The sequence below is a fragment of the Talpa occidentalis genome, unplaced genomic scaffold, assembly GCF_014898055.3.
Source record: "Talpa occidentalis isolate TD23 unplaced genomic scaffold, MPIMG_talOcc4v2.1 talOcc4.2, whole genome shotgun sequence".
NCBI classification, from domain to species: domain Eukaryota; kingdom Metazoa; phylum Chordata; class Mammalia; order Eulipotyphla; family Talpidae; genus Talpa; species Talpa occidentalis.
The window spans coordinates 75,125,737-75,150,162 of record NW_023602073.1 but is presented as its reverse complement, the minus strand read 5'-3'; the positions used below and the strand labels follow the sequence as shown (position 1 = coordinate 75,150,162).

The window sequence follows — 24,426 nt, the reverse complement described above, 5'->3', positions numbered from 1 at the left end:
TTGAAGAATTTCCATTAACAGAAAAGACCCAGGTTAGGTTTTCCAAAATGATAGAATCAAGGATATTTGAACTGTAGAAAATATAAACTGCTAAAACAGGCAAGAATATCAAGAACAATATATATATTTTACACTTCAAATGCTGGAAATGCATGAAAGGAATCTTAGTTTTCATCTAAAGTTACTTAAGATCATGTGATGAATTAGCAGCAAATACTGCTTTAGGATAATAAATCCTATGCCAGTGTTCATCTATCTTCTAGATGTTGGGTAGGCTCATATTCAAAATAGGGAATTATAAACCTCATACTAGTGCTGCCCTTAAAACAATCCATTTACAAATGCTCCTCTTATATATTTGCTTTACTTTTTAATCACCTCTTAGGGGAAAAACAGACATTGAGACTTGACACTCAGATGCCAGAAACACTCTCACATATTTTCTTGGAAAATGTATTTTCATTTGTGTACATACATAGATTTTGTCATTCTTATGTTCATGAATATTTACCCCTTGGTTTTTCATTCCTTGTTGAAGTAAATAATGATTTATTGACTTTTACTGCTTTTGTGTTTCCTTTGTAGAATCTGTCTGTCCAACAAGAATTCCAGTGGCAGCTCGGGATGAAAAGGGATTTGATATTCTTTTAGGCTTGGGGGTTAAGAAAAAGGTTAGGAAAAGAATCCAGCTTTCACCAACAAAAATAAAAGGATATGAAGTAACATCAGCAGTTGATTTATCAGAATTCACAAGGTAAACATTTTATGTTGCTACATGAAGTTTTACGTCTAAAATGTGTTGACAATACTTTAAGCTTACAAATGTTCTTCTTTTCCTAGCAATGTTTTCCCAGAAGGACTTCCTCCTTCATATGTATTTGTCTCCACTCAAAGATTTAAGGTCAAAAAAATTTGGGATTTATGGAGAATTTTAACCATTGATGGAAGACCACAAATAGCAGTTACCTTGAATGGTGTGGAAAAAACTTTACTATTTACAACAACCAGTGTAATGAATGGCTCACAAATTGTCACTTTTGCTGACCCACAAGTTAAGGTACAAATGCCTGGGTATGATCATTGTATTCTTTGGGAAACACCTCTTCTTGTGTATGTTGGCGAAAGAGAGCCACAGTTTTAATATGACTAAGAGGATATTGACTTCATCTTTTAATGGTGCGTTATTGAACAAAAGCAACAAAGGAAGGAAATATGACATTAAGGTATGGGGGAATTAAACATCTTTTTAGTGCCTGCTCTTAGGTGCCAGGTAGATTTAATTATAATCATCCACAAAAAGAAGATACTGCTCTCATTTCAAGAACAACACCACCAAAAAAGTTCAAGTATTAATATCCCCTCGAAGTATTATAGCTAGTAAGTGGAAATGTCAGAAAATGAATTTAAATCTCATCCAAATGTCAGAAAATGAATTTAAATCTCATCCATATGAAATTATGCATTTATGTAATGTCTTTATTTGGTAAGGTGATTACGTGAAAAATAATTTATTTTCTGTTATAATTAAAGACAATATGCTAGATTCTGTATGAAATGGTAAATAAATAAGGTTTGTTTCTTGTCTTTCATGAACTTATTGTTTAAGATGAGGGAGTCAAGATTTCTGGTATCTAGCAGAGGTACAATGTGTTGGTGGAGTATGGAGAGAAAAATGGATTGTAGTAAAAGCTATAGGGAGTTCTTCAAAATGAGATGGTTTTTGAATTGGATTTTGAAGAAAGTATGGGATTTTGATGGAGAGGGATACAACTTTATTAAGTCAGGGGTTCTGTATTAAGCAGTCATACATAACAAAATACAAGGTTTTTGTTTAGGGAATGAAAAGTGGTATCCTCTGGAGCATAGATTGATGAATGAATAAGTATGAGCTCAATTTGTGGAACCTAGAAACCTTTGCAAGGAGATTTGGACTTCATCTAGTAGATGACAGGATTCCATCAAAATGTCTTCATCATAGACTTGTCATGGTCAAAATTGTGCTTGCGCCCCCCCCCCCTTTTTTTTTCCTTTCAAAAACAATAGTAATAATACTTTCACCTAGATTGTGGAGTTTGTGCTAGGTAATATGAATACAGAAATTAATGAGATGATGCATCCTCTCTGACAAAAGTTTAATGAGATAGATTAGTGGCATTATGAAGGCACTCTCAGAGAAGGAGGAGTTGTAGATATGTCTGAAAATTACTTGAATTTTTTCAAGATATTCATGATCCCTAATTATGGCAATGAGAATGGAAATGGATCATTTTTAAGAGATGTTTAATAGAACTTTAAATATAGATGTTATTGCAACTGAGAGAAAGGTAGGAGTTAATGAAACTTACTATGGTTTAGGAACTTAGGATACTATTATTCAAGGGAAATAGGAGAGAAAGAAATTTTGGGTTATAGTTCAAGTTCATTTTATCACATATTATGCCAGGCTGATTGTGAGTCATCCTGCCAAAGTTATTTTAGCCAGTGTTAGAAAATTAGGTACTATATCTAGGCAAAAGGTCCAAGTAGTTGATGTAGCTATGGAAATTGTTTCATAGAAGTAATTTTTGACCTGTAGATATTGGTGGTATAATAAAAGGGCAGAATGAAAGAAGTCATGCACAGATTTCTGAGGAATGCCCTTGACTGAGGGAGGGCAAAGAATTATAGAAGGAGAAGCTATGGAAGAAAATAAATGATGATTTTGAAGATTGTTTGAATCATGGAAACTGAGTAAGAATATCAAGAAGGATGGACTAGTTGCAGGTCCAAAGTTGCAAATAGATGAGGAATGGGAGGCCATTTGGATTCAGAGATTAGAAATTTATTTATGACTTTCAGGGAGTTGTTATGATAAATTATTTAACACAACTACTGGTGGATATTGAATGGAAACTAAAGTGGGTATTAATGCACTGATGGGTAGCATTTGAGGTCCTTCCTGGGTGAGGTAAATTATATTATAAAACAACCAGTCTGTATAGTGTGAATTTTCTTAGCAATGGTTGCTGGCAAAGGAATGGAACAAAGAAATAAGATTATTAGAAATTAAATTTGTGATTCTTTCATACTTTCTATAGACACTATTTGATGAAAACTGGCATCAAATTCGTCTTTTAGTAACAGAAGAGGATGTTACACTATATATTGATGATCAACAAATTGAAAACAAGCCCTTACATCCAGTTTTAGGGATCTTTATCAGTGGGCAAACACAAATTGGAAAATACTCCGGGAAAGAAGAAACTGTTCAGGTAGATAAATAATGATTTGCTTTTTTGCATTCTATAAAATGGAGGTTTTGTTGTCCTTTGTAATAGTATTTACTTATTTTGGCTGTACTTACTTAGCTGTGTTTTCCTTTAAGATACTTAATAAGAATACATTAACTTCATTAATAAAGTTGAGGTTAAATTAAGTGATACATATAGATAAAAAATGTGATTAGTTTCAGAGTAGGAAGTTATAAAGGATTCTTAACAGCTGTAAGGATAAAATCAGATTAACTCACTGCGGTTCCTCATAAGAAATATGATATTTTTGTTATCTCTTTAAACTGTTGAATATATGTATAGTTTGAGAAGTGTGTATGTAAGAGATGATTAGTTCTTGAAAAGCCTGTATTTGAAAAGTATGTTTTTCCTTTTTTGTTTCTATTAAAGCAAAGACTGTGACATTGAATTGTATGATTACATATGTAGTCACTATATGTTAATAGCACATGTCAAATTGTGGTAAATAAATAGTAACAGATGCTGGGCCTCACTCATCACACAGCAATCATTCCAGCAACTAAATCTCTGAAACTAAACATGGCTTTTTTGCACCCACCCTATACAATCAGGAATGTAATAGAGTTTTAGAATAATCACTGAGAGCCTGGGAAAGCTTTTCAGTGATGTGAAATGCTCTTTAGAATAGTTGTTACGCTGTGGAAGCTTCAATAGTTTCCTGAAGGAAATCAGAGATATCTTTTTGGTTTTAGGGAATGTTACTAAAGTTGAGGAGCTAGGTGAGCTTGTATCTTTGTACTTTATGACAGCATTCAAATACTGTATTTTTATTCCTATGATGTAAACCTCACATAATTACTACTATAGTGACTCTATGTATCTGAGTTGCTCTTATAAAAGAATTAGCTTGTGCTTCAACTTGAGATTTTTTTTTATTTTTGCGTAGAAGATCTGGGGTATAGGCTGGAAGTTTGGTGGGTGAGAATATTCACCAGAGACAGGGTGGGGAGCAGAATGGGTGGATTTACTGAAATACACTGATGAGGGGAGCAGTGGGCAAGGCAGAAGAGGTGTGCTGCGCCTGTGGGTTAGCTTCCTAGCCGGGGATCAAACTCAGGCCGTAGGGGTGATAGTGCTGAGACTTAACCCAGAGGCCATGATTGAGGCCCTGTGTATCAACTTTGACATGTTGGGTTTATATTCTTAGTTTGATGTCCAAAAGTTGCGCATCTACTGTGACCCAGAACAGAACAACCGGGAGACAGCATGTGAGATTCCTGGATTTGTGAGTAGGACTGATTATTTTTTCCAAGTGTTGCCTAAATACTTATAGAAAAATACATAACAATCAGATAATATGTGAGCCTTATTTAAAATATAAAGTTAATTTGTTCTTTAATTTTTAATGAAAGCAAACTATCATGTGTTCCATTACTAAAATAAAATTATAGTGTCATTGTGTACATTTGAATGACAGACCCCAAGATAATGTTTTTCCCACATCAATCTCTGATTGTGACTTTTCCTATTATAAATTTGGTAATTACATGTATAAGAAATTTTTTAGAATGGTTGGAAACAAATATTTTAGCTTTTGCTGGTTTAGATTTTTTGGTATTTTGTACATCTTTAACCTGGACAATGAAGTAGCTCTACCTTAAGAAAATAATTTAGACATTTAATTAAATGCATGTTTTAATGCAGATTTGTTTTTGATTCTTTCAGAATGGCGAGGTAGGCATGGATGCTATTATTCTTAAGGTAATCTATGCCTTGTGGAAATGTTTCATTTCCTTCCATCAACTGTAAGTATATTAGACAAATAGAACCCATATTTTATGTGACTTAAGTGTAATTGATATTCACGGCTCTTTGTGATTTGGAATTTCTTATTTAAATAAAAACTAGAAAGCAATGGTAGGCTATCTTACTGTTTCAACCAACCTGCAGACCCATACACATGTACATAAACATATATGTGCATTTTCTTTTTTTTTAAGATCTATTTATTTATTTATACAAGAATCAGGGTACAGGCCAGATGCGTGGGAGGGTGAGAGGATTCACCAGAGACAGAGCGGGAAACAGAACAGGCAGACTGAAGAAATACACTGCTGAGGGGAGCAGCGGGCCTGAGAGGAGAAGTCTGTGTGCCGTGTGGGACCCTAGCTGGCTGGGATTGAACCTGTGCTGCAGAGGCTGCAGACAGCTTCACAGCGCGGTGCTCAACCGCCTGCGCCACCAGGGGAGGCCCCATATATGTGTATTTTCATGTTCATTGTTTATTTCCATTTTGTCTTTGTAGTGCCTGAATGGTCCCAGTGATGTAGGTTCAACTCCAGCTCCCTGCATTTGTCCTCCTGGAAAACCAGGACAACAAGGTCCCAAAGTGAGTAATACCCAACTTGCTATTTTTGTTAAAACATACAATCTGAACTAAACAAAGGCTTACCATTCTTAATCACCTTTGGGTCTATTGTGATATTTCCACCTAACTCCTTAGGACACTAAAAACTTGAGTTTTAATGATTTTCTGAAGTGTATATTTGAATCTCTAATCTTGGAACTTAAAAAATAATACCCCCAGCCCACAACCAAGTAACAGAGAGTTATTAATTTGTTGATTTGTCTATTTTTTTCCCCAAATACTACTGCTCGAGTCCAAGAATTATACTTCCTTGCAACCTGTAAAAAATGAAAGCACATTTGTTTTAAATTTTTAAATGTCTAAATTCTTAAATTGTCAAAATAATTTTCAGATGAAAAAATGAAGTAAAAAGCTTAGGGTGAATTAAATAAAATACTCATAGACACAAGCACAAGACAGACATGCACATGCAACTCTAATGAATGGCATTATTCTGGAATAGTTTATCACCCAAACTCAACAGCAATTTAGGCTAAGGATACAACTCAGATTCGACTGTTAGCTCGGTACTGACAAAGTCTCCTTATCCGTGATCCACAGAAGGTGAGCCCAGAACTCCTAAGCAGACTACACTGTTGTTAGCAGATCCTATAAGAATCTGTGAGTTGGGGAGGAGATGTTCTAGAGTTTTTTTCTCAGTCAGGTGAAAGAAAAGTTACACTGAATATCCAGACCAAAAGAAGCTAGGCAGAATCTCTCTAACCCTGCTGTCATCAAGTATGTCCTCAAGAAGTGCTGAGTGTATATTGTGTGGGACATGAGGCAGACTTCTCTGATCTCATACTTTTCCTGAAGATAATGGAAAGGGTGAATGGATCCTTTCTTTTTTTTGTTTTTAATTTCGTTTATTTTTTGCAATGTTTCAGAGATGGTTTAATATCCTTTTAGATCTTACAGTTTTTTGTTTTAAGAAGGAAAGAGAAAAGGAAAAATATATAAAAATGATTTTAATGTCAGGAGTTTGATGTTTAATTCTTTGAGGCAAATATATTTATTTAGTTCATTTAATCATGTAATAATAACTTAGAGGAATATATGCTTTTAGGTGTATTCATAAATGCAGATATGTGTATATAATATGTGTAATCATTTGTATATGGGGAACCATAACAAGTATACTACATTGTAACCAGTAATGGCTTATATAACGCAATGTTCTGAATATGTTTCTGTGTTATTATGTATGAATTAGTTTGCTATTATGTAAATTGATACTAGCTATGGCATCACTTAAGACACTGTCTGAGATACTAAACCGTTCAGTGGTTTGTCTGTTACAGGTAAATCTCAGGGGGGTGGGGAGCTCAATGGATTATGATGGAGGCCTGTGGGTGCTTCAGTGTGGAAAGGCTATGGTGACCACACCGGAGAGGGGAAATCCTATACTTTCAAAACACTAGCCAGGATGTAAAATAGAGGCACTTCAATAACAATTAAAAAAATCTTGTTGATATAATTTTATTTTAAAATATTAAATAGAAATAATGGCTAACTTAAAAGAAAATATGATTTTCTACCTGAGAGGAATGGTTTGTATATTGATCTTCTATTATTTGAAGTAATCATAGTAATTTTTGTTAAATATGAATTGTATTGTTCATGACTTGGAATTTTCTTAGTGTTTCTGTCACCACAGCTGAAATTTTTAGATTTTGGAGTTCAGGGCAAACATAATTTAATTCTTTGTCTATTTTGTGGATGTTTCTCTATTCATTTTCATGTGCTTGTACATGAGGCACTTCAAATCTAGCCATTAAAATCAGAAAAGAAATGTAATATAAGAGGGGCCTCTCCAGTGGTGCAGCGGTTGAACGCTGGGCTGCGAAGCTGCCCGCAGCCTCTGCAGTGCCGGCTCGATCCCCGGCTGCTCCCTGGCCGCTAGGGGAGGGTCCCACATGGTGCGCAGACCTCTCCTGCCGCCCGCTGCTCCCCTCAGCAGTGTACCTCGGTCCTTCTGCCTGCTCTGCTCCCCACTCTGGCTCTGGTGAATTCTTTCACCCTCCTGCACTTCTGACTGTACGCAGTGCTTGCATAAATAAATAAATAAATCTTAAAAAAAATGAAATGTAATATAAGAAATACAAGCATTGACTCAATATTTCATTTCAAGTAATTCTACATGGCTTGGAATTTGAGTTTAGTACATGATAGTAAATTTATTTTGTAAACTATTTTGAGATTACGTTTAGAAAAGTGAACCCAAGCCTTCTTAAGTAACCATGTTTTTCAGGATGCCTTGACATACAGGAGAAATATCTATACGGTATAGGAGAAAACATGTAAGTCAGCTTGGTGTGACCTCCCAGAGGACTTAAAAAATATTTATACAGTTTATTTAACTCGGAATGTAATATATAAAAGGACTTGATCTGAAAGAGATACATGTGGAAATCAGTCCGTTGATGTGTGACCTGTCACTGCCCAGGTGTTTTACTGACTGTCAGTGAGGTTCCGCTACCCCTAGTGTCCCTAAGGAACTGTCCATTTTGGGGGGAGGCACCAGATGCCTCTGGTGTTTTCTTATTCATTAGTGATTCACAAGCAGTCCCGTAGTGATACCAATTTTCATTCACATGTTTCTGTAGCAAATTTTTAGCACATCCTTTATCTTATCTGGCAAAGCCCCTGATTTCCAATATTTCCAAGCTTCATGTGTTCCTCATCTTTGTCTTCTTTTCTTAGTCATATTCTAGCCCCACAGCCACCTACTACTTTAAGTGAAATTGCAGTTTTCCACCAATCTTCAAATTGGCATGCCTTCTTGATCTGCTTTCCATTTTCTTCAGAAAATCTGGCAGGAGGACAGGAACACACACACACTCTTCCATCATTTTAGGGCTCTTTCCCCTGGAGGTGGTTCCTTACCCAGATCAGGGACCTGTATGTGAAAAACAGAATCCTTAGCAACAAACTAAGTTGTACTTTCTTTAGAGAATGTTCTGGCTTGGAAAATTGATAGGGTTTTAATTGGCTCTACAGAAGTTGGACTGAAACAGACAGTGATTTTACTACAGAGCCAACCAAGACTTATTGCTCATTTTTGTTTGATGCTCTCTGGAATGTTTTGCAGGTATCTGTCAGCTACCTGTAAAGAACAGATCTAGTCTATTAACCAGAAATAGAGTTTGGGATGCTCAGTGTTGAGTCATGAGACAATCACAGTGGACAGATGAGTATGAAAGTACTTCACAGTGAATGTTAATACAATCTAATTTTTTCTTTGTTAGTTCAGTGTCTAGCTTATTGCTTAGTAGTAATTTTTTTATGTAAAAAATAATGAAATCTCTGAAAAAATAAGATTGAAGATTGACTTTTCTTCCCACTTATGCTATATGAAATGTCTTTGTTCTATATGAAAGATCCATTCAATCCCAAAATAAGAACCCCCTTTCAAATGACTTGTGCGTGCAAATGGCAGCTTCCTCTCTTCATCCCACTTCAGCAACCATATGAATATTTGTGGGGACAAACTCCCAACATTTGATCTAACCTTGAATGTTAGCTCTATTAATTTAGAAGTAGAAAGAAAACATTCTTTTTTCTTTTTTTAGGCAGGAACATTTTTAAATAACCTTTTTTTGCTCTGAAATACCACTCTTTCTATGTCCATATCCCTGCTGATTGCCTTTGTTTCACCCCAATAATTCTACCAATTAGATATTTGAGCTATCAAATATTTTTTGATAATTTGATTTTATATTACCTCTATTTGTAATATGAAAAACTTTGGAAAATTTTAGGGGTCTCTCAGCATTTGCATTTTTATGCTTATTTTCCTAGACTAAGTAGATTATTCTAGCATAAGAGAGTGACTGTTTGAGTTTTGAAGAGATTGGTTTTGTAATCTGGACAAGGTCAGATATTTACATCAGATAATGCTGTGGAGGCTGGAGTAGCATGAAGGTGCAAGGATTTTGTGAAGAGGACTTACAAATATGCTTTGAACTCATGCTGCAGTGTCTATGGATGGCTTCATAGGTTGCATCTTAACCCCTTGCACCATAGGCATAATAAAATAAATCTTCAAAAAATATATATGCTTTGAGCATAAGAATTCCACAGACATTTGTTTTCAATGAGCAACTTAAAATTTTACTTTTGTAAATACAACTGTTTCTTACTTTAATCATTCATATTTACATTACCGAATGAGTTAAGAGGACACATTCAGAGGTGGTTTAGTTTCATCCATGAAATTTCCAATCTTGTCAACAACTCAAAAAATACTGTGGCACAAATCAGCTCAACATAAATAAGTATTGCTTTTAAGCTGAATATTTTTAAAAATTCAAAAAAGTATAAATAGTTCAATTAGAATATATTGGATTGGCAATTTAGTCATGGATGTATAGTAATGTCATATGCCCAGTTTAATGTGTTTGGAAATCTTTTTCTATGTTAAATTTGTTAGCCATCACCATGTCTGGTTTTGATGAGTGTAAGCATTTAACTTGGGCAGAGATATAGTAGTATTTAAGAGCACAGACTCTGAATTGATTAATTTCTGTTCCCATCTCCACCAGTGTTGTGCAAACTTGGGCAAGTTATCTTACCTTCCAGGGCCTCAGTTTTCCCATGTATAAAATGGGAGTAATGAAAGTACCTGCTTCACAGGTATTAACTAACTTAATATATAAAAATCTCTTAAAGCAGTACTTACCATGTAATAATCAATGTTGGATACTAGCTTTTTCTATAGTAATAAACATTAGTTTTTATTTAATGGAACTTTTCTCCAAAATTAGTTTGTTTTACCTTTTTCTTTCAATTGTACAGAAGAAAAAACAAATCTACCTGTCTTTGCAAATAATTCAGGATAGCATTAGTCAAAATAACCAATAAAATCTACCAGCAACACTAAAATCTGTCAAAGAGATTATTTTCCTTCTTGGGCCTGTTGACCACTGTTATGGCCCTTGTACAGTAACATAGGATTTATATTGCGGTGATTTCTTTTTTTCCTTTTAGCTTAGTTTTGATTCATTTAAGATGTTGTTAAGTATGTTTTGTACTTTCATATAGTCTGAAAACACAAATCCTTTTTTCTTTTTATGCCAAAGCTTTATTTGAGTCCCTTCGTAGTAGAGGTTAAATACCCTCAGATCCTTTTGATATCTTAGATTTTTGCTGATAGCTAATATTCTACAAGTGAAATTAGTCACTACCAGGAGATTTGATTTGAAATAAGTCAATCAGAGTATAGTTATAGCTCTACTTGTTATGCAGCACTGTCCAGAGAGAGAGAGAGAGAGAGAGAGAGAGAGGGAGAGAAGAAAAGAAAATAAGGACCCTGTTTTCAAGGTGTCTCAAATTCAAATGACAAATAAACACTAAGCAAGGGAAACTTTGAGAAAACACTAGTTATGAAAGGTAAATAGTGATATAGAAACTGCTATAGCATTTAAATAGATGAAGCCATCAGAAGAAAATAGAGTAATGTGAATGTAAGTACAGTGATAGAAATTTTGGCATACAGAGTATTAAGTGGTAAAGGAAGAAAATTTCTTCCCAGAAGAAAAAAAAAAAAAAGATGAAATTTGTTGAAAGGCAGCAGCAGTGAGTCCAATCTGTACATGAATAAAGGATGGCAGGGAGGCTAGAGATTAATTTGGATTCTCTAAAATAAGAAGAAAAACCTTGTAACTCCTTGGAGGCCAAGAATGTTGTTCCCTAATGCCCAGCTCACACTGGAAGTCCTTGGATTGGAATTACAAATTACACTTCCTCAGCAAGACATTTCATGTGTCAGCACGGCTTTTCTCCCTGGATTGATTGTTATTCTTTATCTCCTTTTAAAATGACATTTCCCTTCTTCTCAGTCTTTCCTCATGCTAAGCCTCTTGAGACAGCTCCTGAGTGAAAAGCCCATCCCTTCTTTATTGACTCTTATGGAGTTCACTAAGTTCTTTTCATTTTTCCTGTTATGTTTTAGGAACAAACCTCCCCAGCCAATAATCTGAAATAGTCTTTTAGACCAGCAAATTTGGCTCTGAAAGTACCCTCAGCAAAAGTGTTTAGTTAACGTGTAATCGCTGTGATCTATCTTCTGTGAATGATCTCCTGATGAAAATAATGAAAAATTATTCAGTTGAAATTGGTTTCCTCTGGGTAGTAGTTTATTGATGTTGATGATTGAGATCTCATGGTTTTCAACAAGATACCCCAAGTGGACCAAATAGACTCAGAGATAGATGAATGTGATGCTATTTTTCAGGCTTTCCTTAGAATTAAGTTATAAAGCACCCTCACCTCACAAAAGAAATATTACTCTTACTACTTTTTTCATAGGTGGGGGCCATCTGAATGGTCTACACTGGTCATAGAGCAAATAAAGACATGCTAGAGTCCCACAAAATGTGTCTGGGCTCTTTGCCATGGTTTTTTGAATAATGTTAGTGAGGACGAAAGTTGTTTTCACCTTTTCTTGGGTAATACTTGTATTTAAGGACTATGGGGGTTAGACAGGATTGCTTAACCTAAGTCTATTTCTTATAAAAACACTCAAATTTTAGAATTCTAACATTGTATTACAATGAAATTCTACATATAGGCTGAGACACATTGACTGCATTTAAAGAAATGCCTGTTGTATAGTTTTAAACTTGCATCCTATGTGTAAGATGGCCTGTAGACTTTTTTTTTAATTGATTACAGTTGAGTTAGTACATCATAGTTCACTAATATCTATAGTGTAGCATTTAGAATAGTCTGTAGACTTAAGAGTGAAATATTGTTAAAATGAGACCGTATTTGCTATGACACTTCATAGTTTCAGAATTCTGAAAATGCATCTTACCTTAAAAATTGACATTTTTACGTCATTGGGAGGTATTTTACTTGTTATTCCTGGTGTGTTCACGGAAATAAGTCATTGAAAGTTTTATATAGTAAGTGGTCTTTGTTTGTTAATGATGGTATTTAAAATATGAAATAATTTTTCTAACCTTATTTTGGGACTTCTGTTTGTTTATATTTAAATATACAAAAAGCCACAAAATAATGAAATTCACTTTAAACCTCAGTGGGACTCTGACTGCATCACTGTGGTTGGCTCTTTTGTACTGAGAATTTTTCTTCTTCTATAGGGTGACCCTGGACAGCCTGGGAATCCTGGCTACCCTGGACAACCGGGTCAAGATGGTAAGCCTGTGAGTACTGAAAGCTTAGTCATCTCCAGTACTGGGATTACAGTATCAAAGGGAAATTTGCATCAGGCAGAGTTAAACAGGCAAGAAAGACATTGTTCAAGACTATTGTAATAGTGAAGAGAAACTGAACCTCCATTAGCTAAAACAGAGGGAGGGAAGGTTTGGAAGTGGATCCAGTGGAAAATACTGGAGTACTTCGGGAGGAAAGTTGATAGATGGAATGGAGCAAATTGAAATTTTCCAGGGTTTAGCAATGTTTTTTTCTCTGATTAGCCGATCTGTTTTTGCTAATGATTGCATTTCTAAGGGATGGCTCCCAAGTCCTTGAGAAAGACTTATCTGGGTTATAAAGCTGGCAAGAAGCTTATAAAATTATTTGTATCTCAACTGGGTAGAAAAGAATTTATAATTACTAGTTTTCTGACGTAAATTTTCTAAGAAAAGAGGTCAGAAGCTAGAGTCAGGAAGAAGCCTGTCTAAAGTTAGCCAGTACTTACCTGAAAGGGTAGATGCCATCTTTATGAATGCCTTTTCTCAGCGCAAGGCTTAATCCATTGCACTCCCTATAAGGTAATCCCTTGTTTTCCCCAAATCCCTTGACTGCATAATTTGTGGGGGACTGTGTTCACTCCATATACTGAAGAAAGCAAAACCTTTAGTCCAGCTGAGGGAAATGCTAAGTCACTCTGTCAATAGATCAGTGTTATAGTTGTTTTTTGGGTGTCTTACTTTGAAAGTGCTACATTTAATGCTACATTTAAAGTGTGAGTTGAGTTCTCATTATCAATGAATAGCTGAGTTCAGACATCTTTTAATCTTTTCCCTTTAGTGGAAGTTTTCAGGTTAAAAATCTTTTTAAAGGTGTTACTATTTCCCTAAAAATACATGCATTGGTATGTACTTAAAATACTAAAAAAATAATAATTTTCATGGTATAGGGTTCAAGAGAACTTAAAGGTCATTTATGACTTATGGAAATGTGAAACAAACCTACTTTACAGCACTTTAGGCAAATATTTACAGATAAGTCCCCTATCAACTTATTTATAACCATCATAGACATTAGGAATTAGCATTTGAATGTTAAAAGAAAATGTCATCAAAAAAGTTATTACATTTTTTATTATGATGAAAAGAATTTTTCTTTAACATGAGCTATTAGCTCTTTCTATATAGCAGTGGGTAAGTTTATTTTATGGGTCAATAATATTCAAGGAACAAAAGAACCATATCAGTATCACAACCATTAGGATAGAAGAGGATCTTTTCAGGTCCCCGAGGGAGATTTGCTGATAACTTTAACACAGCCAACTATTGAAGAAGAAGTGTTATGCTCTGGCCTTTCATAGGAGCTTTGCACAGGAAGAAGTCAGATGCGCAGTTGAGCCTTTCTAGAGAGAGATCCTCAAAAGAGTCTGAATTGGTAACAAAATGGTGATAACTGGAGCATCAGTGAACTGAGGGCCGTGGGTGACTGGAATAATGTGCTCAGCTGATCCAGTGGATTTCATTCTAGGAATGATAGCAACCCATTTGTGAATTTTGAGAAAGGAAGTAACTTGATCTGCCTTACTTTCTTGAAAGATAAATGTTAATATTAAATGGAGAGTTGGTTTTTTTTTTGGGGGGGTGGTGGTAAGGAGACCACATAGAAGGTTATTTCAAGATTCTAAGAGTGAAGATTGGCTTGGAGCTAGGGTGATGTGGTTAAACAGAGGAGAAATAATCAGTTTCTGGATTATTTTTCAGTGTAAAGTGGACCGGATTTACTTGCAAGTTATACATGAAGCATGAGAGAAAAAGTTAAGGGATACTCAGAGAATCTTAGCTTGAAAACTGGATGATTTCTGGGTACCACTTACTGAGCTGGGCAAACTGGGAAAATTTAAGTTTTTGTATGAAAAATCAAGCATTTTTGGACATGTTGGAGGTGTCACCTAAGAGGTTGGATATAAAAATCTTCAGGTCAGGAATATGTTTGAGAATGAAAACACATAGTAGGGACTCTTTTGCATGTAGGTGTAACCAAAACCACACCAAAGTGGATGATATCATTTAAGGGACTAAGTAGGGAGATAAGAAGGGACTCAACTTAGGACTCTCTTACAGAGGGTGAAGTGAGGGTAGAAATTGGGAAAGAATGATTAGAGAAGTAGGAGCTAAATGAAGAGAGTCTTGATTCCCCAAAGCCAAGTGAAGAAAGTATTTCTAGAAGGCGTGGTCAGAGTGTGTCATTGTGTTATGAGGTTGAGAAAAATGAGGTCTGTACCTAGATAGTTGGATTTGGTGTAGGGATGTCATTGAGGTGTTAAGGAGGGTAAATATAAAAGTTGGTTGAAATAGGTTTGTGAAAGTGGAAGAGAAGACAATGACAGTGAATGTAGATGTTTCCTCTGTAGGATATAATGGAGCACAGAGAAATGGAGAAGTGTGGGGGAGGATTGGAAGGTGGGGATATTGTAGCTTTTTTTTTAATGATGAAAATGAGTCAGAGGAGGACAATTGGTGATTTGGGAGATATAAGATATTTGCTGAAAGAAAAATCTTAGCAGGTGGGAGAACATTGTTTCCAGACATTGTTTCCAGAGTTTGGTCTCTGACAGTAAGGACAATTAAAAGTTATATGGCATAGTCTCAGGCCAGCAAGTACAGAAACATTTAGGTGGTATATTTGTAAGAAAAAGGATGAGAAAATTATTATCAGATTGCCTTGTTTAAATTGAATGAAAAGAATAGATTCCAAACCTAACATCTCCTCTTTTGCCTTTATCCTTAACTGTTCTTGTTATGTGCCGACATTACCTTGTGACTTCCCTTATAACCCATCAACTTCAGTTTGAAGTATGATGGGTCTTTGCTGTATTCCCTCACTGACTGCAGCCCCTTAATCTACCAAAGATACTGCCCTGAGGGCCTATGTGAGTTCCGCCTTGATCACAGTGGGTGAGAGGAGTTTATCAAGGTGAGCCCTCTGCCTGGAGGCCCCTTCCTTGGGGATTTCTCAGTGTGTACTGGCAGCTGCAGCATCTTCCCACCTCCAAAGCAGGGACAGCTGTCATCTGTTAACTACCTTATAATGACAGTGCTGCTAAATTATTTAAAGTTTCATTTTTTCACTGGGGAAAAGTCCTGTGTGGTGTTTAGATATGAGAAGTAAACAGATTTTACAAAGGCCATCAGCTCTAGCTTACTTTTTTTTTTTTTGCTTTTTAAAGTGAAGCACTGGAAATTAATTTTAGTTAGCTTGCTGTAATAATCACGGACATTATGCATCTTATTTAAACCATACTAGACTTACTGTCTCATCTCATCCAATATGTATATATGTGTTTTCATGAATGTGTGTATAATTTTATGTATAGCTATACACAGTATCGTTATAAAAACATTAAAGAAAGAACAAACCAACTGTGGTAGATAACATCCACATGCTAATCTACAAGATTTGTGAGTGTTACTGTAGGGGGCAGGAAGGACCACAGTGCAGGTTTTCTGATCCAGCAGACCGGGTAAAGGAGGAGTCAGAGTCCTCAGTGGTTTTTTGCAGGTCTTTTATTGGGGTTACCAGGTACACAGCAGGCAGGGGTGCTGGGGGGCCGGGAGGCTGGCAGGCCTCCCAAGTCTTCACTCTATCTCTCTGCCTTCTTTCGGCTTCTGCTGCTCTTGCTCCTCTCTTGGCTTTTTGGCTTCTGCTGGCGTCTCCGTGACGCCGACCTTAAAAGCCCAGTCTTAGCCCAGGTGAATCCCATCTACCTATGCCCACACCCTACTCCAGGTGCCCGCCATCAGGCATGCATTCAGGACCGCAAGGATCCATCATCTATCCCGATAGCGGGAGGGCAGAAAAGCCTGACATTTTTCCTTACCCTACAGTTACCTTGCAAGGCAAAAGATACTTTGCACATATGATTGGATTTAGAATCCTGAGATGGGAATATTATCCTGGCTTACCTGGTTGACCAAAAATAATCGCCACCAGAGGTAGGCAGAAATTTCAGAGCTAGAGAAGGAGATGCAATGATGGAAGCTGAGATCAGAGTGATGTGGTCATAAACCAAAGAATCTAGGCAACCTCTGGGAGCTGGAAAAGAGGAAACATAGAATCCCCATGAGACCTTCCAGAAGGAGTGCAGTTCTTCTAATACCTTGAGTTTCATTCTGAAACCCATTTCAGACTTCTGGTCTCCAGGACTATAAGAGAGTAAGTGTGTATTTTCTTAAGCCACTATGTTTGGGGTAATTTGTTTCAGCAGCAACGGGAAACCCATACACTAACCCAAATTCCGTTTACCCAAAGCATGACTTTTTTCTTAAATACCCCCCCCCCAACCCCCATTTCTTTCTCTCTGCAGAAGATAGGAGGTTGGGTGGTCAGGCAGGCAGGGCGAGCTGGCCTGGGAGCCAGAACAGCTGAGGGTCATTAGTGTGCAGCCAAGGCAAGCACACAGCGGGAGTGGGAAGGTGTGGGCGGGGCCTCTGGCTGGTGATTGAAGCCATCTGGACTAAGGAAACTTGGATGGAACAATTTGAAGGGAATTCTGCTTTGTTTGGATTTGGTTCTGTGCAATCCCCCTCAATAAGCAATTTGAATCTCTTTCACATTATAACCAGGCCAAGTCAACTGAAGCTTTAAATAGGAAATTATTCCACTCTGGAGAAATACTAATTTTCATAAGGAAAATGCCTTCAACCAAAATTAAAGAGTTATTTTCAAATCCTTCCACTCCTTTCTCGTTTCTCTATCAGTTAAACATCTATCAGCACAGTGTCAGAGCATATTACTACTTTATCATTTTAAAAAGGGATTATAAAGACAGAGGCTGAGTAAATACTTAAAGATCCTGATAGGCTATTCAGAGTAGTACAACCCTTAAAGACAGTATAATGATATAAAATTGACCTTTTTTAAAAAAAGGTCTTATGTAGAAACATATACTAGGACTAGTTTATGACTTTGTAGTTGTTTGCATTTTTATACTGCTCATTTCAGCCTATTTACTGTCATTACTAAATATTCTTTCTAAAAGTTTAGCTGAAGTAATAATACATTATAACAGTATAAAAATCTGAGGTGTGCATCACTGAAAAATCTCAGTGCATCATTGAGAGTCAGTGTATTTACAAATCATATTAAGTTCACCATCAAAGTTGATTTCTAACCTCACCATTTAATTGTCCCCTTTGTCCCAATTTACCCAATCATCCCTCCGTCCTTTCTGGTAACCACTAATTGGTCTTATAGTCCAAAAGTTTATTTTTATTTGATTTATTTCATTTTCTGTTTTGTTTTTTCTATATGCCAAATATGAGTAAAGTCTTACAGCATTTGTCTTTCTCTATATGGCTTATTTCAATAAGCATAATCAACCATGAAAAAGGATGAAATCTTTGGCCTCCCCAGTGGCGCAGAGGGTTGAGCACAGTGCTGTGAAGCTGTCCACAGCCTCCACAGTGCTGGTTCGATTCCCGCCCAGGGAGATTCCCTCATGGCTCGACAAACCTCTCCTGTCTTGCCCGCTGCTCCCCTCAGCAGTCTATTTCGGTCCTTCTGCCTGTTCTGCTCCCTGATCTGTCTCTGGTGGATTCTCTCACTGTCCTGCACCTCTGGCCTGTATCCCAGTGCTTGTATAAATAATTCTTTAAAAAAAAGTAAAGATGAAATCTTGCTATTGGCAATAACATGGGTGAACGTAGAGAAAATTATTCTTACTAATTATTCTTCATGTAGTTAAAGTAGTTAACTGAAACCAAAGTCCTAGCTGGTTCTGAAGAGATCTCAGGGTAATTTTGCACTCTGCTTTGCTTTTAAAAGTTGCTTTGCTTTTTTGAGCCTCAGTTGCTTTATCTGGAAAATAAGATGGTGCCAGATGAAGCCCAGATTCTCTTCAATACTGATTATTTTTAAAGTTTAAAAAATATTTTTTTCATTTTTTTTATTTGAGGAAACATTGGTTTACATCACTGTATATGATTCAGAGTAATAGGTTTATACTTGTGAGGTTTATATAGGTTTATACACCTCCTGAGGTATACATCACCACAAACCACCTACCCCAGAGCACCCATATCCATTTATCATATACCATTGGGCCCACTCTTTCTTTGTTCCCACACCCCTTCTCCTCTAATGGATTCAATTCTGCAGTCATTTCTAGATTTTGTTTTGGCTAGTTCTATCAGTTCCTTTGTTCTGTTCTTCTATATTCCACGAGTGACATCATTCGGTATTTGTGTTTCTCCCTCTAGTTTATTACACATAGCACAACCCCTTCTGAGTTTTTAAGGTTTCATATTTGCTGAGAATGTGGTCATATTTGCTGAGAGAGGAGTTGAGCCTTAAGAAGTGGTTGAGGAAGACTGTATACTGCTCTCAATAGACAAACAGTGAAATGGGTGGTGGTCTCACTCAGTGACATAGTGGTCCCTTAGTCCCTGCCCTTCTACATGTGCCCTTACTGGTTTAGAGAATCGAGAATGGGGCTAGCTTTCTACAGAGGGGGAAAACCTACAAAAATGGTACTCAGCACAGCTGGGGAATTTGAAAGTATATGACTTTATCAAATCACAAGTATAAAGAAAAAAGGGTTGGCAAAGATTAGTGGTAGGTAAAGTTGGGTAGGAGGGAAAATCAAAGGGAGATTGCAGAGTCCATTAAATGATTATGACGACTTTAGCTTTCCATTGGAGTGAGTTCAGAAGCCAGTGGAGGGCCTTGAGTAAAGGAGTGGTGTACTAAAACTTGTTTTTAAAAGAGTTTACTCTGACTTCTGAATTGAGAATAGATTTTGGGATGATGAGGGCAAATGCAGGGAGATGTATGAGAAGGTCCTTTAACTCAGGAGCTTAGTGATGGCAGCTAGCGTCAGGATGGCAGTGGTGAAGTGGTGAGAACTGCTTCCATTCTGGGGATGTTTGCAAGTTAGAGCTGCCAGGAATTGCTGATGTACTGGATCTGTGTTTGATAGAAGTGAAGAAGTTTTTGTGATGAAATGTGAAAATTTGGAGTAGATAAAATTGGGCAAGAGGAATAAGGAATTGGTTTGGGTTGTATTCAATTTTTACATTAAATGTCCAAGTAGAAATTTCATGTGTGTAGTTGAATATAAAAATCTCAGATTCAGGATGTTTTCCCTTCTGGGAACATCTACTTTTTGTTCTTTGCCCATTTAAGAGATGTGGTATTTTACATACCTATCCATTAGAATTTTTTATACATTAAGATAATTTTTTAAGTGAGAAAATACTGATTTACAGCACTGTAGAAGTTTCAGGAATACATTTTCATACTTCAGCAAATATATATACCATACCAAACCCACCACCAAATTCTGGTTACCCTACAGCACCATCCTGTTGGCCCCTCAACTCCCCAACTTTTTCTATTCCGGAAACTACACAGTATTTTGTCGGAATTGAAGAGTATATTTTTCTTTTGATTTGTTGTTTTGTTTTGTTTGTTTTCTTTCTGTATCTTCCACGTATTAATGGAATCACAAGGTCTTTCTTTTCCATTTTACTTAATAAAATCCTCTCAAGGTCACTCCATATTGTCACAAATGGCAAGATTTCATTTTTTTATAGCTGACTAGTCTCCCATTGTGTAATATAACACAGCCTTTTCCACTCATCAATCAATGGGTACTAAGATTGTTTCTATATCTTGGCTAATGTGAATAGTGCTGCAGTAAACACAGCAGGGCATGTATTCTTTTTGATTAGAATTTTCATGTTATTTGATATATATGTTGTGATTATTTCTTCTAGCTGTTTGCATGTTTTTACTTTTTAGAAATATAAAATTTTCTACATTCAAATGTTTCACTTATTTCTTTCATTCTTTTTTGAGCACTATAAACTCTAGCATACATTTATTACTTTATTTTGTTTTTGAAGAATTTTTAATCTTTGATTTCATTTTTATATTTTATTTTAATATTTGGGGTGACATGAAATTATTAAAGATCTGCCACACTTAGAGAATGGCTGTTCTTATGTAGTGAAATCCAACTAGTATAAATGTATAACTCTTACTTGTTTGGGAGATGTCATTTAACTTTGGTGAAAATGGGAGTAATATATTTAATGGGACTGTTTAAAAGACTGATGCAATTTTTGGCATTGTTAGAAAATATATGATAGCTATATTAAGAAAGATGACAGTCCTGTTTTTGGAGTGTTGCATTTGGGTTAGGATACTACACATTAGGGACATGGAAGTTCTGGAATTCATTCAAAAGAGTAACTGGGAGAGAGTAAGTCCTCAGAATTTAGCATATGGAGCAGGATTTACTGAAGTTAAGGTATAATCCAAAAATGAATGCTGTTTTCAAATACTCAAGAATGATGATTGAAAACAGGAGGAAATGAAGGAAAACTAGAAGTTAGGTTTGCAGAATAAGCTTGACAGGGGATGAATAATTAGTAATAGTACAATAGGACCCACGAGACAATATTTTTATGCCTTTCTCTTTTCAGGCTCTTAACTGAATATGGTACCAATTGTGAACTCAACAGTTTAAGAGCTGTGGGGAATTTGTAGCTGAGTGCCATGAAGATTAAAGACCTGGAAAATGGGATACATTAGGATACAAGCCAAAGGAGTGACTATTACTTAGGCTTGGGAATAAGAATCACAAAGGGCAACTTAATTATAAGTGTAGGAAATATCCTTCTAGAGAGAATAGTGTCTACCTCAACTCTCACTTCACCTCAGTCAGGATTACTTAGCAGAAAGATTTATTGTCTCACAGTATTCCACTACCATTGAACACACACACACACACACACACACACACACAAACACATGTCTATCCTCATGAGAGTTTCACTGATAAACTAAAATGTGGATCATATACCATGAATGAACTATCCTAAGCTTGGGCAGTTTTACTTCCTTTTCTGTAAGCAATGTTATTTAAAAAATCTCTTCCACAAAGCTTTCCTAGATAACATTTATCTGACTCATTTATTTTTCTGCAATGTTCCTCTCATGTAAATCTCATATTATGGGTCTTTCCAGATTTAACTTATGAGTCTTTTAAATAGGTTTCTTACATTTTATGTTATACTTATTATGTAAAATAATGATAATAAGTGCATAGACAATATTATATGTATTAATATTATTTGTATATTTATTTAAATTATTAAAAGAATTGTGACACATCTAGCATATATGAGTTTAAAGATAATTTCATGCTTATGTTGTCTTTCTTTGACTATAATCTGCATGAATGCAAGGCTGCTTCTACCATTATTTTAAAAGCCCTCAGTAAAAGCGACTAGTTGGGCTTAATTTATACTTATATGTCTGTGTGCTTGTTTATTCATTCTTTTATTCATATGCCCAATATGTCTTTGGCATATATTTTTTTTTCCTGGAGCTCTTCTAGGCTAAGGAAATTTAACAATGAACAAAAACTTGCAATTTTGAAGTTCATATTCCACTGGGAAGAGACCAATGATAAATCCAAAATAATAAAAAAAAGCAAATAATATAAGATGGTGGTATTGTGGAAAACCATTTATTTATCAGATTACAAAAGAGGGAATGAAGATAACTATTAGTTGCCTCCCTATGAATATAAAGCATAAGTACCAGAGATTTAGGTTGTGATGTAACAGTTACTAAAAATGGTATCAATTATTTAAGAAATTTGCTCAGTCTGCTTTGGATAGACCTATAGTATACCTTTAAGTATAGCGTTACTCAGAGAATGAGGCAACTTACCTACATGTAAATAATTTTGTGACTCTAAGAACTGAGTGATATCTGTAGACATTATTTGTCATAGGTCAGCAATGTTTTTCTTCCATGCGCAAAGGCAAATTATTATAGGAAACTAAATAATATTGCTTTGAATTTATTATCTGTCTATATCTACCTAAGGGAGGTAAGATTAGATTTAGATTAAATTTCATTTATAGTAAATGTAGTTTCCTTTATTTGGAAGAGCATTTTTATTTTTTTCCCTACTGAAGCATACAGTTTCTCATTGTCAAATATAACATATTTACATTAGTTCATAAAAAATATATTTGAAATATTCTTCCTACTTCATATTTGCAATCAATTTCACAATATTTTTCTCCAGAGTTCCTCTCTGCTAGGGATATCACCAGCATCCTGCTACATTAGCCAGGAACATGTCATCATTCCACATCTCTAAATTTCTCACCTCTCTCTATAAGCCACAGTCAGGTTAAACGAAATATACCTTCAATGGACTCAGGTTCTACCCACCATTTTCTTTCACCAGCAGGAACCTGGTGTTCAACCTTTTCCTTCCTCCTTTAAGCTTTCATCCACATTATAGCAAGTGAAATTTTCAAAGCTTTAGTCTAATTGTGTGGTGACTTGGACAAAAGACCAAAGGAATGACCAACAAGTTGTTCATGTATCTGTAGCCTGATGCTCCAGTCTTGTTTATGGCATTCTTTCCAGTGTTCTTTTCTTTTATCTTTATGACCATGCCTCATCCTATCATGCTGCAGGGCACACTGAAGGACTTCCTCTTATATGTTATGCTTTCTTTAGTATTCCTTTGAGCTTGTTTCTTCAGAGAGCTTTCCCTGACTGCCTACTCTTCATCTCCCTTAGAGTTCAGCTCCAGCGTAATTTTACATATTTCAAAATTTAATATTTTAAGATAATTTAATATGTGACCCTTTACAAACTAATTTGAGGTATCAGTTAAAGCATATCAACAGTTATAGTTGGATTAGGTGGCAAACAGACTAGTTTTCATATTAGTGATACATGGAAAGGTGCAGATTTATAACTACTCTTGAAGTTTAATTGTACGGAGCTGCCTATTACTAGAAGAATCCACGGTGGACATTAAAGTATATACTTGATTTTGGTTACCTAGTTACCCTGGCTGTATACTTAGGAATATCTGTTGGAATTTTGGAAAACTTTGAAGAAAATTTCATAATAGGATAAACTTTAAATTGCATTCTTACCTATAAAAAAGAATATCCAGAATGATTTCTCTGGGTTTTATTGTCATCTTACATTTAGACTATTTAAAAGAAACCAGTTTCTCTAACCTCCTTACTAGCTAAAAATTCTATATATTTAGATTGGCAGAATATTTTATGGGATGATTAGAAATGGACTCAGAAGATTTTGTGACCCTTGCACACTTCATGATTTAATTTCCTTAATTTCCATTTCAATGCTATACATCTTTCCTGGAGCATTGTAACTATGAATCATGGAAGAAAATTTAGTTGATTCTGTATTATTCAACCCTACAATTTGGCAGTGAGAATATTTTTTTCCCTAAAAAATGACTCATTTACAAGGAGACTTTCTGTTAACATGGAAAAGACTTAAATACTGTCAAAAGTCTTTGAGATGGGGGTGGGGTGGGTATTTATTTGGACCTGCTAATTGCAAAATGGCAAAATTACTGTTGAAAATACAAATAAAAAATCATGTGAACATTACATTTCTATTAAAAAAAAGCAAAAAAAGTACATTTAGAAAAATAAACCCAGTTAGCTATTTGAAAAACCTTATCATTTTTACTATTTAAGGGCATTTTCTTGTTATAATGTGCCCTGCTTGAGTCAACTAATGTTGTTATTTTTTCCTTGCTCTTCTTGGAAATTA

General features: G+C 35.7%; 1 protein-coding gene across 1 annotated transcript in view; it reads left to right on the top strand.

Moving 5' to 3' along the window:
• Positions 1–24,426, top strand: part of COL21A1 (collagen type XXI alpha 1 chain) — a 147,876-nt gene that overhangs the window by 62,590 nt on the left and 60,860 nt on the right. Inside the window, exons 4-10 of the mRNA XM_054698891.1 lie at positions 586–754; positions 841–1,057; positions 3,078–3,251; positions 4,438–4,515; positions 4,956–4,964; positions 5,536–5,619; positions 12,744–12,806. Of these exons, the coding sequence (XP_054554866.1) occupies positions 586–754; positions 841–1,057; positions 3,078–3,251; positions 4,438–4,515; positions 4,956–4,964; positions 5,536–5,619; positions 12,744–12,806 (794 nt within the window). The remainder of the gene's footprint in view (positions 1–585; positions 755–840; positions 1,058–3,077; positions 3,252–4,437; positions 4,516–4,955; positions 4,965–5,535; positions 5,620–12,743; positions 12,807–24,426) is intronic.